At 42.7% G+C, this 14,863-nt stretch overlaps 1 protein-coding gene across 6 annotated transcripts in view; it reads right to left on the reverse strand.

Moving 5' to 3' along the window:
* LOC109906299 (protein furry homolog) overlaps positions 1-14,863 on the reverse strand; it is a 221,761-nt gene that overhangs the window by 98,980 nt on the left and 107,918 nt on the right. For all 6 annotated transcript variants that reach the window (XM_031790359.1, XM_031790358.1, XM_031790357.1 and 3 more), the window contains exons 23-29: positions 13,735-13,927; positions 11,106-11,230; positions 10,371-10,428; positions 9,732-9,823; positions 8,998-9,170; positions 7,590-7,750; positions 896-1,006 (exon numbers count right to left, since the gene is read on the reverse strand). In XM_031790359.1, coding sequence (XP_031646219.1) covers positions 896-1,006; positions 7,590-7,750; positions 8,998-9,170; positions 9,732-9,823; positions 10,371-10,428; positions 11,106-11,230; positions 13,735-13,927 — 913 coding nt within the window. The remainder of the gene's footprint in view (positions 1-895; positions 1,007-7,589; positions 7,751-8,997; positions 9,171-9,731; positions 9,824-10,370; positions 10,429-11,105; positions 11,231-13,734; positions 13,928-14,863) is intronic.

Genomic DNA, 14,863 nt, shown 5'->3' on the forward strand with positions numbered 1-14,863 from the left:
ATCGTTGGTGATACGATCAAAGCTGAACAAAAACATAACTGGAGGTGTTGCTCTGCAATAACGAATGGGGGAGGGAAAGTGTCATTATACAGAAATATTCCATACTACATACAGTATATGCATATTGAAAGGTGAATGGTGTAAATGGTTTCCTCCTTTTTAAAAGCCTTGAGTAAGACTAGTTTGAAAGGGTAGTAGAAGCTATATGACATCTGTCTTAGCAGGATGAATTCCATTTTCAGGGCTACATGCCTAGTTTTTACTGTTCATTCCAAGGTTAAAGAATGTAAACACTAGCCTGGTCCCAGATCTGTTTGTGTTGTATAGCTGACAATGACCATACGAGTTGGCAAGACAGCACAAAACAGATCTGGGACGAGGCTATGTAAACACTAAACACAAACTGAAAGTCAACTTTGAATGAGGGAGTAAAAAAACATATACAGAGAGGGACAGGTGCTTAATCCAGTCAGTCATGTTATAAATGGACAAATACTTGAGCAAATTTACCCTGAGACAAAAGCACATGATCAAAACAATTAGGGAACAGTTGGTAGGAGCTGATGTTGTTTTACTGTGAGGAAACTAAGCAAACTATCAGAGCGCTATTAAGGTAATTGTGTGTGTGTGTGTGTGTGTGTGTGTGTGTGTGGCAATTTTAAGATTAAGGGTTAGGTTTAGGATTAGGATTAGGTCTACAATTAGGGTTGGGGTTAGTGGTAAGGATTAGGAGTTATGTTTAGTGTTTGGGTTACAGGTTAAGGTTATAGTAAGATTTAGGGAACAGGGAAAATAGGATTTTGAATGGAAATACATTTTAGGTCCCCAAAAGGATAGAAGAACTAAATGCGTGTGTGTGTTTTTGTGTGTGTGTGTGATTGGCCACATCACATGCCTGTAGGTCCTGGCAGGCTAGAATGTTATCCAGCCACTTATAGAGGTACCCGTCTGGGGACAGTCCAACGTTGTCGAACACAGGTCCACAGCACAACACCGCAGACATGGCCTAGAGAAACACACACACACACACACACACACACACACACACACACACACACACACACACACACACACACACACCCACTCTAGAAACAGTAGAACATGGCATGCACAGACCACATGCAGTAGGACCAACCCCCATGCTCTCACTCAGGATCATTCAGACACCTCATTCCTAATAAAGGTTGGGTGCTGTATAGCTTCTGTACCATCACCCTGTGAGTTCCAGCACTAACCATGGAGGTTGGGTAGTGCTGCTTATACAGTGCCTTCAGAAAGTATTCACATTCCTTGACTTTTTCCACAATTTGTTGTGTTACCGCCTGAATTGAAAATGGATTTAATTGAGATATTTTGTCACTCGCCTACACACAATACCTCATCAGGCAAAGTGGACTTGTGTTTTTTGAAAATGTTACAAATGGATTAAAAATGAAAGGCTGAAAGGTCTTGAGTCAATAAATATTCAACCCCTTTGTTATGGCAAGTCTAAATACGTTCAGAAGTAAAACTTTGCTAAACAAGTCACATAATAAGTTGCATGGACTGTGGGCAATAGTTTTTAACATGATTTTGAATGACTACCTTATCTCTGTACACCACACATGCAGATAATTGTAAGGTCCGCCAGTCGAGCAGTGCATTTCAAACACAGATTCAACCACAAAGACCAGGGAGGTTGTCCAATGTCTTGCAAAGAAGGGCACCTATTGGTAGATGGGTATTTTTTTTTTAAAGCAGACATCGAATATCCCTTTGAGATTGGTGAAGTTATTAATTACACTTTGGAGGCTGTATCAATACACTCAGTCACTACAAAGATACAGGTGTCCTTCCTAACTCAGTTGCCGGAGAGGAAGGAAACCACCATGATTTTACCATGAAGCCAATGGGTACTTTAAAATAGTTACAGAGTTTAATGGCTGTGATAAGAGAACTGAGGATGGATCAACAACATTAGTTACTCCACAATACTACCCTAATTGACAAAGTGAAAAGAAGGAAGCCTGTACATAATAATAAATATTCCATAACAGGCATCCTGTTTGCAACAAGGCACTAAAGTAATACCGAAAATAATGTGGCAAAGCAATTAACTTTTTGTCCTGAATAAAAAGTGCTGTTTGGGGCAAATCCAATACAACACATTACTGAGTACCACTCTCCATATATTCAAGTGTAGTGGTGGCTGCATCATGTTATGGGTATGCTTGTAATCGTTAAGGACTGGGGAGTTTTTCAGGACAAAAAAAAAACTGAATATAGCTGAGCACAGGCAAAATCCTCAGGGAAAACATTGTTCATTATGCTAGCCACCAGACATTGGAAGATTAATTCATCTTTCAGCAGGACAATAGCCTAAAACACAAGGCCAAATCTACACGAGTTTCTTACCAAGAGGACAGTGAATGTTCCTGAGTGGCCGAGTTAGTTTTGACTTAAATCGGCTTGAAAATCTATGTCATGACTTGAAAATGGTTGTCTAGCAATGATCAACAATCAATTTGACAGAGTTAAGAATTTTGAAAAGAATAATGGGCAAATATTGTACAACCCAGGTGTGTAAATCTCATGTATTGACTCAGGGCTCTGAATACTTCTGTAATTGAGATATTTCTGTATTTCATTTTCAATACATTTGCAAACAATACATTTGTACCTTGGTACCTAACACTGACCATGAAGGTTGCTGTTCAGGACTGCTTTGCCCTTTCTGAAAAAAGACACCCAAAGGGATGAATTGCAGTCATGTTATGAAGGAAATGCATACATCTATGAAGAGAATAATGAAAAATATCTTACTAGCTTATATTATGAGGTTATTGTTTTTGATGCTCGGGAACTGACTGAAATTACACGCTTTACACGATAGTAATGGCAGCACACAGGATCTGTTGATAGAAGCGTTGCGCTGTTGAACTCAGATCAAGCTTTTAGAAAAAAGGGTTCCAAAAGGGTTATTTTACTGTCCCCACAGAATAACCCTTTTTGGTTCCAGGTATCACCCTTTTGGGTACCATGTAGAACCCTCTGTTGAAAGGGTTCTAAATGTAAACCAAAACGGTTATACTTTGAACCAAAATGGTTCTACCTGGAACCAAATAGGGTTCTTCAAAGGATTTTCCTAAGGGGACAGCCAAAGATCCCTTTTAGCTCATTTTCCCCAAACATCGGACACCCCCTAACTCCGGACACTCTAGCGGTTAAAGGATTAAATCACCTCAAGATCAACATTTAAATCGACTAGAACATAACGGTAAGTTATGTGACAAAACTAACTATCTGACCACCGATTTTCATTGCAAGTTAAGTAAGGTTTTGAGAGTTTTTGAAAACGTTATGTAAATATACATACACATTTTGTGGGACATGCTGTATTGTGTCAAATTCAACTACGCGACAGACCACACATCATTTAATATCCAACTTTTTACCTCTGAAATATAGCTAACGGATTTCAGGAATAAAAAAATAGCGGAAGGCTAGCCAACTAGTCAACTATATAGATATAGGAAACACTTCGGATACGAGGTTGGTGTCTTTTTTTAAAACAAAATTAAACAGATATCTTGTAGTTTAACAAAATAGTAAGGTGGTCAATAACTGATTATACGAGACTTTTTGCTAAGCCGCTTATCAAAAAGCTGATAGTAGTAGTATATCCACTGAAATGTCAAACATGCTAATTGCTAACCCGTTAGCTAACATTTTTACGACACCTATAATCACAAAACGTTGATGGCTTGATCACACTGTTGAAAGAAAAATATTTTTTAAACGCGGTTGAATATAGTTCTAGATAGCACCTATTTTTCTAAGAGTGTACCTCCCAACAGCACAGTCAGTGTTTCAAAGCCTGTTGGGACAATGGTGTGAACCACTGGTACAGAAGCTGATAGAAATGTCCAGCAGTTATCCATGCAAAGTAGATGGTCTCCCTGTCACAGGGAGTAGATCAGCCAACAACGCTGACATCATTTTAAATGGTGTAGCCCCTTTGCACCAAGATACACAGCAAACAGTCAGACAACTGGACTGGAATGTCCCCCAAACATAGGCTTGGTCAGTATCACATTTATAACCTAACATTTCTTAGAAACGGTGGACATTCAATGTTGTCTTGACATGGTTTGGATTCCAGCTATAAATTGACCCTAGTCCATATGGTACAAAATCTACAGTATGTGTGGAGTTGAGGGATAAAGTTAGAAAATGGACTGGAGTAAAAAAAAACAGCAGCAGGGAAAAGTTTAAATGTAGCACTGGCTCAGCTGCAAATGAACATTGCCGCATCATCGTACGGTAACTTAAACCCTACCCAGCGCGTCGCTTCCAGATCATTTCCCAAGTACACGTTTTTTAAGTATTGCTGCAGAACCAGGGAAATCTCCCATGAGGAACAACATGTACTTTTTAACCCTTAACACAGAGGGGAAGGTGTTAATGCGAATAAGAGGTTCTGGAGTTCAGAGGAAGTGGGCTGGAGAGTTTATGTACTACGGCATGGAAGTGGACATCTGCCTGGCCTAGATGGTCAATTCTGAACTAATACCCAATACCCTTATCTATCCAAGATGGCGTTGCAGTAGGAATGTGTATTTGTTTTTGTCTTGTTCCCGTGTAAATAACCAGTCATTTTCGTGTATAGCTTAATCTCAGTTTATATCTACAAACTAAATATACTTTCCTGCAACCCGTCTCACCCAATGTGGTACGGATCTGCTATTTTTATTCCTTATAACTGGAACTTCCATCAGGAGCTAGCCAGCTAACTAGCTACTAGTCTTTGTTAGCCACGGCTAGTGGTCTTCACCTTTTTCCTTGTCATCAGCCAGCCTTAGCTCGGACAACACCTCTCAGTCTGCACAGAGCGATATCAATCCAGAGCATATTGGACTGCTTCTCTCTACCATATCATCGAATTCCTGCCACTCTGGATCATTACACTGGATCATTGCAGCTAGCTAGCTGCAAACAAGTGGCTACTGTTAGCTAACACCTCTGTCCTGAAGCAAGCACCAGCTAGCCTTGAGCTAGCCTCAAGCTAGGCCTATATACCAGCTAATTCTAGGGCTACAATACCTCCTTTGCCAATTGGCCTGGACCCTTTATTGTCGACACAGAGCCCCGCCGATCCATCAGGACTGGACTGCCGACGTGATCGCCCGATGTGGTCTCAAAAGGCTATTCTGTTACGATGTTGCCGAAGAACCATCTACTATCCCCGGCCCGCTAGCTTTTCTGAACGCTGTGTCCCCTTCTCGCCTAGCGTAGTAGTGACGTAGTAGTGACTACCGGCTACACAGCTGATGCCCCACTGGACTGTTTCAATAACACGGTACCTCATTTTGTTTACCTATCAGCCCCAGCCATGAACTCAGGTCCTGTATGTACCTAACTGACCCGCTCTGCCCATTCATCGCCATTTACCCGTTGTTGTCTTCGCTCTCCTGATCAACACCTGTGATTGCATTATGCCGGTCTCTAATGTCAATATGCCTTGTCTACTGCTGTCTTGGCTAGTTCTTCTTGTTTTATTTCACTGTAGAGCCCTCAGTCCCACTCAAATTGCCTTATATAGCTCTTTTATCCCACCCCACATACATGCGGAGACCTCACCTGGCTTAACTGGTGCCTCCAGAGACGAAACCTCTCTCATCATCACTCAATGCCTAGGTTTACCTCCACTGTACTCACATCCTACCATACCCTTGTTTGTTCATTATGCCTTGAATCTATTTTACCACGGCCAGAAATCTGCTCCTTTTATTCTCTGTCCCCAACGCACTAGACGCCCAGTTCTTATAGCCTGTAGCTGTACCCTTATCCTACTCCTCCTCTGTTCCTTTGGTGATGTCGAGGTTAACCCAGGCCCTGTAGCCTCAGTTCCACTCATCATCGTACGGTAACTTAAACCCTATCCAGCAGGCGCTATCATTCGTTGACTTCTGTAACCGTAAAAGCCTTGGGTTCAAGCATGTTAACATCAGAAGCCTCCTCCCTGAGTTTGTTTTATTCACTGCTAGAGTACACTCTGCCAACCCTGATGTCCTAGTCGTGTCTGAATCCTGGCATAGGAAGGCCACCAAACAAACATGATTTAATTTCCATCCCCAACAACAACATTTTCCGCCAAGGTAGAACTGCCAAAAGGGGTGGAGTTGCAATCTACTGCAGAGATAGTCTGCAGAGTTATGACATGCTATCCAGGTCTGTGCCCAAACAGTTTGAGCTTCTACTTTTAAAAATCCACCTTTCCAGAAATAAGTCTCTCACCTTTGCGGCTTGTCATAGACCCCCCTCAGCCCCCAGCTGTGCCCTGTACACCATATGTGAATTAATTGCCCCCCATTTATCTTCAGAGTTTGTACTGTTAGGTAACTTAAACTGGGGTATGCTTAACACCCCGGCCATCCTACAATCTAAAATAGATGCCCTCAATCTCACACAAATTATCATGGAACCTATCAGGTACAACCCTAAATCCGTAAACATGGGCACCCTCGTAGATATCATCCTGACCAACCTGCCTCATAGATATCATCCTGACCAACGTCATATTTTGATATCTGGTTGGAGTGACGTCAGAGTACAACCGGGTGACTAAAAAGACTTATGTCCTTTCTCAATAGAACGCAACCTAACCACAACATCACATACAACTGCCAGCCTGATGTCTTTACAACCAGTTTTCCCACTGGGTACAGCCAAAGGAGGATTTATTTTGCTGTCTATTGCTGTTGTGCTACTGCTTGGTCTTCCAGGAACTAGGCAGGGTTACGGTTTAGTCCAGTTTATTAGGATCCCCGTTAGCTACCGCGCATGCAGCAGTTACTCTTCCTGGGGTCCACATGAAACATACAAATAGTAACAGTAATAAACATGAACATAAGATATTACATTCAATTCAAAATAAAATCAAATGCAATAAAAGTTAAATATAGGAAAGACACCAAGAGACAACAAAAATGCTATTTACGCACCGAGTGTACAAAACATTAAGAACACCTTCCTACTGTATTATAGAGTTGGACTCTACAAGGTGTCAAAAGCATTCCACAGGGATGCTGGCCCATGTGTTTCCCACAGTTGTGTCAAGTTGGTTGGATGTCCTTTGGGTGGTGGACCATTCTTGATACACGTGGGAAACTGTTGAGTTTGAAAAACGCAGCAGTGTTGCAGTTCTTGACACAAAATGGTGCACCTGGCACCTACTACCATACTCCTTTCAAAGCCACGTAAATATTTTGTCTTGCCTATTCAACCTCTGAAAGCCAAACATACACAATCCATGTTTCAATTGTCTCAAGGCTTAAAAATCATTCTTTAACCTGTCTCCTCCCTTCATGTACACTAATTGAAGTGGATTTAACAAGTGATCATAGCTTTCACCTGGATTCACCTGGTCAGTCTATGTCATGGAAAGAGGTGTTCATAATGTGTTGTACACTCAGTGTATATACATATTCATATTTTTATATACAGTACAGTTCAATTAAATACAAAAACAGATAAAACTGTTCAACACTTTGTGACAAATGATTTAGTTAAAGCGCTATACAAATAACAAATGTGATTGATTGATGTACCTTGAGGGCGCAGTACTGGTATCTGGTGATCTGGTGGTTCCTGTCACTGTAACGATCGAGAGGCGTGAACATGACGCTGAAGGGACCAGCCCATTGGCTGAACAGGATGAAGAGGTGGTGTCTTAGGCTCTGCTGCGGGAAGAGGAAGCGTCGGTGGTGGACTGGAGGAGAAGAGGGGGAGAGGAGGGCAAAGGGGAGAGGGGGACACAGGGGAGCAGAGAGGGTGGGAGAAGCAGAGAGGAGAGTAGAGGAGTGCAGAAGGAGAGAAAGAAAAGAAGGACAGTAAAATGGATCTGTTAGTCCCCTTCTCAGAACAGTATATGGGCATCAAAATCACTGGGGCATTACAAACTGCTACTGTATGAGACTGAGTGACTAAGAGCTGAATCTCAAACTAGTCCCTTCCCCATGGCCCTCGGCCCTCCATTTGCGCATTCACGTGCGCCAGCGCCATATGTACAAGTGTCCCTAAGGTAGTGAAAATGATCAAGGGCGTAGGGGCTAATTAGACCCTCAGATAGTCACTTTGACCAAACCAGCAAGGCTGCAGGCTCCAGAGCGAAGTGCCATCTCATCACGCATTACGATATGTCTGGAGTTTGCACCATTTCATACAAAATAATTGAGAGGTGTGCCTTTTTTTATGAGATGTGCTTTTGTGTCTGATTGAGATGTTTTACACACAAAATAAATGAAATACCCCCAAATGAAATGTTTAACTGTTAATGAGGTTTATATCTTCTAAAACGCAACAGGTCATTTGTTCATTTGAATTTCATGCTTGTTTTATTATTTAAAACAAAAAGTGGAACATGAATTGCCTCATCCAAGTCACAAGTGTGTCCCGAGGTTGATGGTTCATTGATCCCCTCTCCACTCTATGGAAGTCACCCTCAGAGTTTCATCAGTAACACGTGACAATGGAGGGTCCTCCGAACAAGTTGGTAGAGGCGAGGTTGCTAATTTGGGATTCCCCGATGGATTACAGTCGTGTTCCGTCAGTCATCTCTCATTCATCAGGCAGTCAGGAAGTCTGAAGTCTGGCTGCCAATGAGTCATGATCTGCCCTTCCCCATTTAAGCTACACTATTTTAGAACTGGCGTCCCTTGGGATATGGCCTAATCAAGATCAATGTCACGTGTCCCGAGTCCCTGCTTTCCAAGGGCCTGCACCAACCCTTGACACACGGAGGCCTGTTTTCATCATTCATAAGCTACCAAAAAGTACGACTCAGTAAGATATTTTCGGTGACAGTGCGCATCTAAGGGGACGACAAAACATCCAAATTATTTTGAAACAAAGTTATTTTGGATCCATAGGGCTCTGTTCAAAAGTAGTGCACTATATAGGGAATAGGGTGCCGTTTGGGACATACTTTTTGGCCTTTAGGGTAATTTGGTTATTTACCGGGAACACACTGGATGAGGTTGGCCACCATGGCACTGAAGTGAGCTCGGATGTCCTTGAGGATATCTAGCTCTTTGTCATTCTCCGCCTCCAGAAGCATCCGCGTCAGGTCCACGTACTCTAGGAACAGAGCTCCCAGGGCCAACGTATCCCGCTCCAGAGCCCCGTTGGTGCTGTGGACACCAGACAGACACACAAACAGATGGACAGACGGACATACAGAAGTAGAAAAGAACATCAGTCAAGACAACAGTTTGTTTAGTTTATTTACATATTCGAAACCATACTGTTGCTTTCACATCCAAGGGAGGACAGAGGTATTCTGTGAGTCTTCTGTGCTTCCCAGTGTGTTGGGCAGTCTCCAGCATGACCATGAGTGTGCCAGTGAGCATGTCAATGAGTGTGGATTGTGTGTCAGTAGGTGTGTCAGTAAGTGTCACTGAGTGTGTCTAAGAGTGTCAGTGAATGTGGGTTGTGTCAGAGAGCTTGTCAGTGAGCATGTCAGTGATTCACACGAGGTTGGTGGCACCTTAATTGAGAGGACGGGCTTATGGTAATGTCTGGAGCAGAAAAAGTTCAGTATATTGAGCCTAGCAGTGCTTTGCACTGATTCAATTGATTTGATTTCCATGTGTTTGATGCCATTCCATTAGCTCCGTTCCGGACATTATTATGAGCCGTCCTCCCCTCAGCAGCTTCCTGTGCAGTGACTGGTCAATGAATGTGATTCTAACCTATCACTGATGACACCAGAGTCAGCCAGTAGCTCAAATATCCTCAGAAGCTGCAGCCTCAGGAGGTCTCTCCGCTCACGGCGCTTCTTGTTCTGAGACAGAAAGAGAGAGAGGGGGGAGTGAGTGAGAGAGTGAGAGAGAGATCCATCATGGAGATTCCATCTACAATGTGTGATCTCCCTTGCCTGGCTACCCATCCACATCGCTTCGGCCAAAGTTTTCTCCACAATGAATCTGGATTTGCCTTCCTCCCCTACGATTCTAGCTTGCGAACACATTCTGACCTTTCTGATTGGTCCCAGAAACGGATGGGTTGGGCCAGAGCCAGCCAACATGATGACTTTATCAACTTAAATACTCTGATTGGTTCAATTCTTTTTTTAGAGACGATCCAATCACGGATGAATTTGTTTTGTACAACGCCCCTCATTTTGAAGTCACACAAACAACTTCTAGGATGGCAGATTCAGACAAAATGTACAGTATGTAGAGATCAATAGAGCAGCGGAATTAAGTTCAGGGTGAGTTGTCAGGCAATGATCTCCCCTCTCTATTCAATGACTTACAATATGTTGCGAAGTAGTAGTTGTGTATATAAGAATAAACTGAAGCGTAATGATGATTATGCCCACAGCTCACCTCTGGTCTTCTCTCCAAAGCTTCCTTCATTAAAGGATGCAGCTCCTCTACCAGCTCCCTGGACACACACAGAATTACAAATACAACTCTAGAACGGACATTTGGATCCTAGCCACGTGCCTAAAAAACACCCATCTTGCTCAGGAAACCTTTCAATCTAGAAAAGGATCACGTGGTATAATATCATATATGTGGTATAATAACATATCACAGTACGTTTGTTGGCTAGTTAGTAATTGATCACAAAAATGAGTTACTATAACAAAGAGGACATACAGTGCCTTGCGAAAGTATTCGGCCCCCTTGAACTTTGCGACCTTTTGCCACATTTCAGGCTTCAAACATAAAGATATAAAGCTGTATTTTTTTGTGAAGAATCAACAACAAGTGGGACACAATCATGAAGTGGAACAACATTTATTGGATATTTCAAACTTTTTTAACAAATCAAAAACAGAAATTTTTTTGAATAATTATGTGACGTGCAGTCATATTCAGGTCCTGAATGGTCAACAATCTTATTTGACACGTCAAATAGTGTTATTTGACATATATCTGTTTTTGACACAAAGACCCAAACGGCGTTCCATAATATAACTGGAATGTCTGAAACGCATTCTCTGCATTTTTCTAATCTTATCCCCTAATCACGTACTGAGGAAACTCTCAAAACAAATAGCTAAATCCCACACTAATCAGGGACAACTCTTGTGTGTGTGTGTGTGTGTGTTGTACCTGAAGACCAGGGAGTTGGTGCGTCCAAAGCCTAGCACCAAGGACTCTGTAAGCTCGATGCTCTCTGTTCTCATTAGAGGGACCAGCTGCTTCAGGAGCCATGCTACTGAGGGGGTCCAAATCACCTGGTACACACACACAAAACATTGTACAAAACAGTGTCAATTACCTGAGGAGCATTCAACAAGGCTTCCATTTACGGCAGAAGATAATTCGCTATTCCTACTACATTAAATATAAGCCTACAAGTTCACATTATTATTTATAGAGGCAGTTTAGACCCGAACCAGACACTTTACAGTGCCTTCGGAAAGTATTCAGACCCCTTGAATTTTTCCTCATTTTGTTAGGTTACAGTCTTATTCTAAAATGGATTAAATCGTTTTTTCCCCTCAATCTACACACAATACCCAATAATGACAAAGCTAATATATATATATATATATATATTGCTTTTACATAAGTATTCATACCCTTTACAAAGTACTTTGTCGAAGCAACTTTGGCAGCAATTACAGGCTAGATTCTTCTTGGGTATGATGCTTCAAGCTTGGCACACCTATATTTGGGGAGTTTTCCCATTCTTCTCTGCAAATCCTCTCAAGAACTGTCAGGTTGGATGGGGAGCATTGCTGCACAGCTATTTTCAGGTCTCTCCAGAGATGTTTGATCGGCTTTAAGTCCAGGCTCTGGCTGGGCCACTCAAGGAAATTCAGAGACTTGTCCCAAAGCCACTCCTGCTTTGTGTTGGTTGTGTGCTTAGGGTCGTTGTCCTGTTGGAAGGTGTACTTTGCTCCTTTCATCTTTCCCTCGATCTTGACTAGTCTCCCAGTACCTGCAGTTGAAAACCATCCCCACAGCATGATTCTGCCACCACCATGCTTCAACATAGGGATACCAGGTTTCCTCCAGACGTGACGCTTGGCATTCAGGCCAAAGAGACCGTCATGTGCCTTTTACTGAGGAGTGGCTTCCGTCTGGCCACTCTACCATAAAGGCCTGATTGGTGAAGTGCTGCAGAGATGGTTGTCCTTCTGGAAGGTTTTCCAATCTCCAGAGTTCCTCTGTCAGAGAGAACATTGGGTTGTTGGTCACCTCCCTGACCAAGGTCCTCCTCCCCTGATTGCTCAGTTTGGCCGGATGACCAGCTCGAGGAAGAGTCTTGGTGTTTCCAAACTTCTTCCATGTAAGAATGATAGAGGCCACTTTGTTCTTGGCGACCTTCAATGCTGCAGAAATGTTTTGGTACCCTTCCTCAGATCTGTGCCTCAACACAATCCTGTCTCAGAGCTCTATGGACAATTCCTTCAACCTTTTCGCTTGGTTTTTGCTCTGACATGCAATGTCAACTGGGGGATCATATAGACAGATGTGTGACTTTCCAACTCATGTCCAATCAATTGAATTTACCACAGGTGGACTTCAAATCAAGTTGTAGAAACACCTCAAGCATGATCAATGGAAACAGGATGCACCGGAGCTCAATTTCAAGTCTCATAGCAAAGGGTCTGAATACTTCTAAAAAGGTATTTCTGTTTTAAAATGTTTATAAATTGCAAACATTTCTAACAATCTGCTTTTGCTTTGTCATTATGGGGTATTAATTTTAGAAAAAGGCTGTAACATAACAAAATGTGGAAAAAGTCAAGGGCTCTGAATACTTTCCGAAGGCACTGTACGTTCGCAGCACCATAGCACCATGACTTTTAGCTAACAAATGTTTACGGCTAACACAAAACAAATGGAATATGTTAGCTAATGTAAACTAACATTCGCAAACTACTTCCCTTGTTGAATGCACCTCTGGTGCATCACACACAATTCAGTTCCAATCACCTGGTACACACACACACTACTTAGTCAGACATCTTCACAAATGACAACACAACTTAGTTACACGGTTTTCCAAACCAGAGCAAACCACAGTACAAAGGATAACCAAGTCACTTTACATACTTTAGGGGAAGTTAGTTTGTCCCTATGGGGAGTTAATTAGTCCTTATGGGGGGTTAGTTAGCCCCTAGGTCCCTAATTGGGACAATCTAGCTGTGAGAGGGGGAGATACTTTTGTATATATAGTATATGTGGACACCCCTTGAAATGAGTGGTTTTGGCTATTTCAACATAAGCTCACCGAACAGGATCTCCAAAAACATCTGTTCTCGGGTGCAACACTCACTACCGAGCTTCATGAAATGGGTTTCCATGGCCGAGCAGCTGCACACAAGACTAAGATCACCATGCGCAATGCCAAGCGTCTATGCCATTGGACTCTGGACCAGTGGAAACAAGTGCTGTGGAATGATACATCATGCTTCACAATTTGGCAGTCTGACGGACAAATCAGGCCTTGGCGGATTCCAGGAGAACGCTACATGCCTCAATGCATAGTGGCAACTGTAAAGTTTGGTGGAGGAAGAATGATAGTCTGGGGCTGTTTTTCATGGTTCATACAGAAATTGTTTGTCTAGTTCTGTGGAAGAACTTGACTGGCCTGCACAGAGCCCTGATCTTAGGAGGCTGTTATAGCAGCCAGGGGGGAACCAACTCCATATTAATGCTCATGATTTTGGAATGAGATGTAAGATGAGCAGGTGTCCACATACTTTTGGTGATGTAGTGCATCTACCTTGTTGTCGTAGTTGATGCTGCCGTCAGGTGTAGTGGCTGTGATCTCAGGGGTGTAGGCTCTCAGTTGGCCGGGGCTCATGATGCTAGGCTTGGCCACTCCAAAACACAGGATCAGGTAGTTCCTCCACAGGGTCACGTAGCTGTCTCCACCACCCGACGTGCTGCTGGTCTTCTTAGTGTATACTGGGTTACTGGAGAGACCATGGGTAAACACACACACAGTACATTGAGAGTGCATGGTAAATCAAACTGAACCTTTAGGGACGGTTTTTCTGACACAGATTAACCCTAGTCCTGGGCCCGTATCCACCACGCGTCTCAGAGTAGAACATTTGTGCTGAGAATAGAGACTATTTACTCCTACTCTTAAAAGCTATGCATGAAGCCTCTTCATTCATAAGAGTCCCACCTAGTCGACAGATATTTAGGGAGACCTCATGAGCTGTCCTAAACAATTTTAAGAGATACTTGCAGGTGTTTTGATAATAGAAAAATGCAGCGAGTCAGTGGTTCCTGTGACACATGCAATTGCTTTGGAGTTGTTAAAATAACGTTTTGACATTCCTATATGATCAATCCATAAATAATCTAGATAATCTACATGCAACAGTATCTCTTGCCTAAAGATGGCGCCGACAGCCATGGCAGCACAGCTTTTGTTTTTTTGTGTGTCATTTCTTACACTATTAAACCATAACGTTATTACATACAGCCGGAAATAACTTTTGGATATCAGAGCGGCGTACCTCAACAACATTACGACCAGGAATACGACTTTCCCGAATTGGATCCTTTTTCCTCACCCCCCCAGGGCAATTTAACTTATCCCAGAGGCTGCTCCAAAATGGCGCTGGCGGAGAAGAGGTATTCGGTGTGGACTTCTAGTTTGACTCAGGAGGTGGGCACACCATCCACCGCTTCCGAGTACATTACTCGTTAATGTTCAGTCTCTGGACAATAAAGTAGGCGTGCTCAGGGCGAGGATCTCCTTCCAGAGAGACATCAGGAACTGTAACATACACTGCTTCACGGAATCATGGCTCTCTCTGGATATACTGTCCCCGTCCATTCAACCAGGTGAGTTCTCAAAACGTATTTTCCACCATAATTTGCAAATAAATTCATAA

The sequence above is a fragment of the Oncorhynchus kisutch genome, linkage group LG15 (assembly GCF_002021735.2).
Source record: "Oncorhynchus kisutch isolate 150728-3 linkage group LG15, Okis_V2, whole genome shotgun sequence".
NCBI classification, from domain to species: Eukaryota; Metazoa; Chordata; class Actinopteri; order Salmoniformes; family Salmonidae; genus Oncorhynchus; species Oncorhynchus kisutch.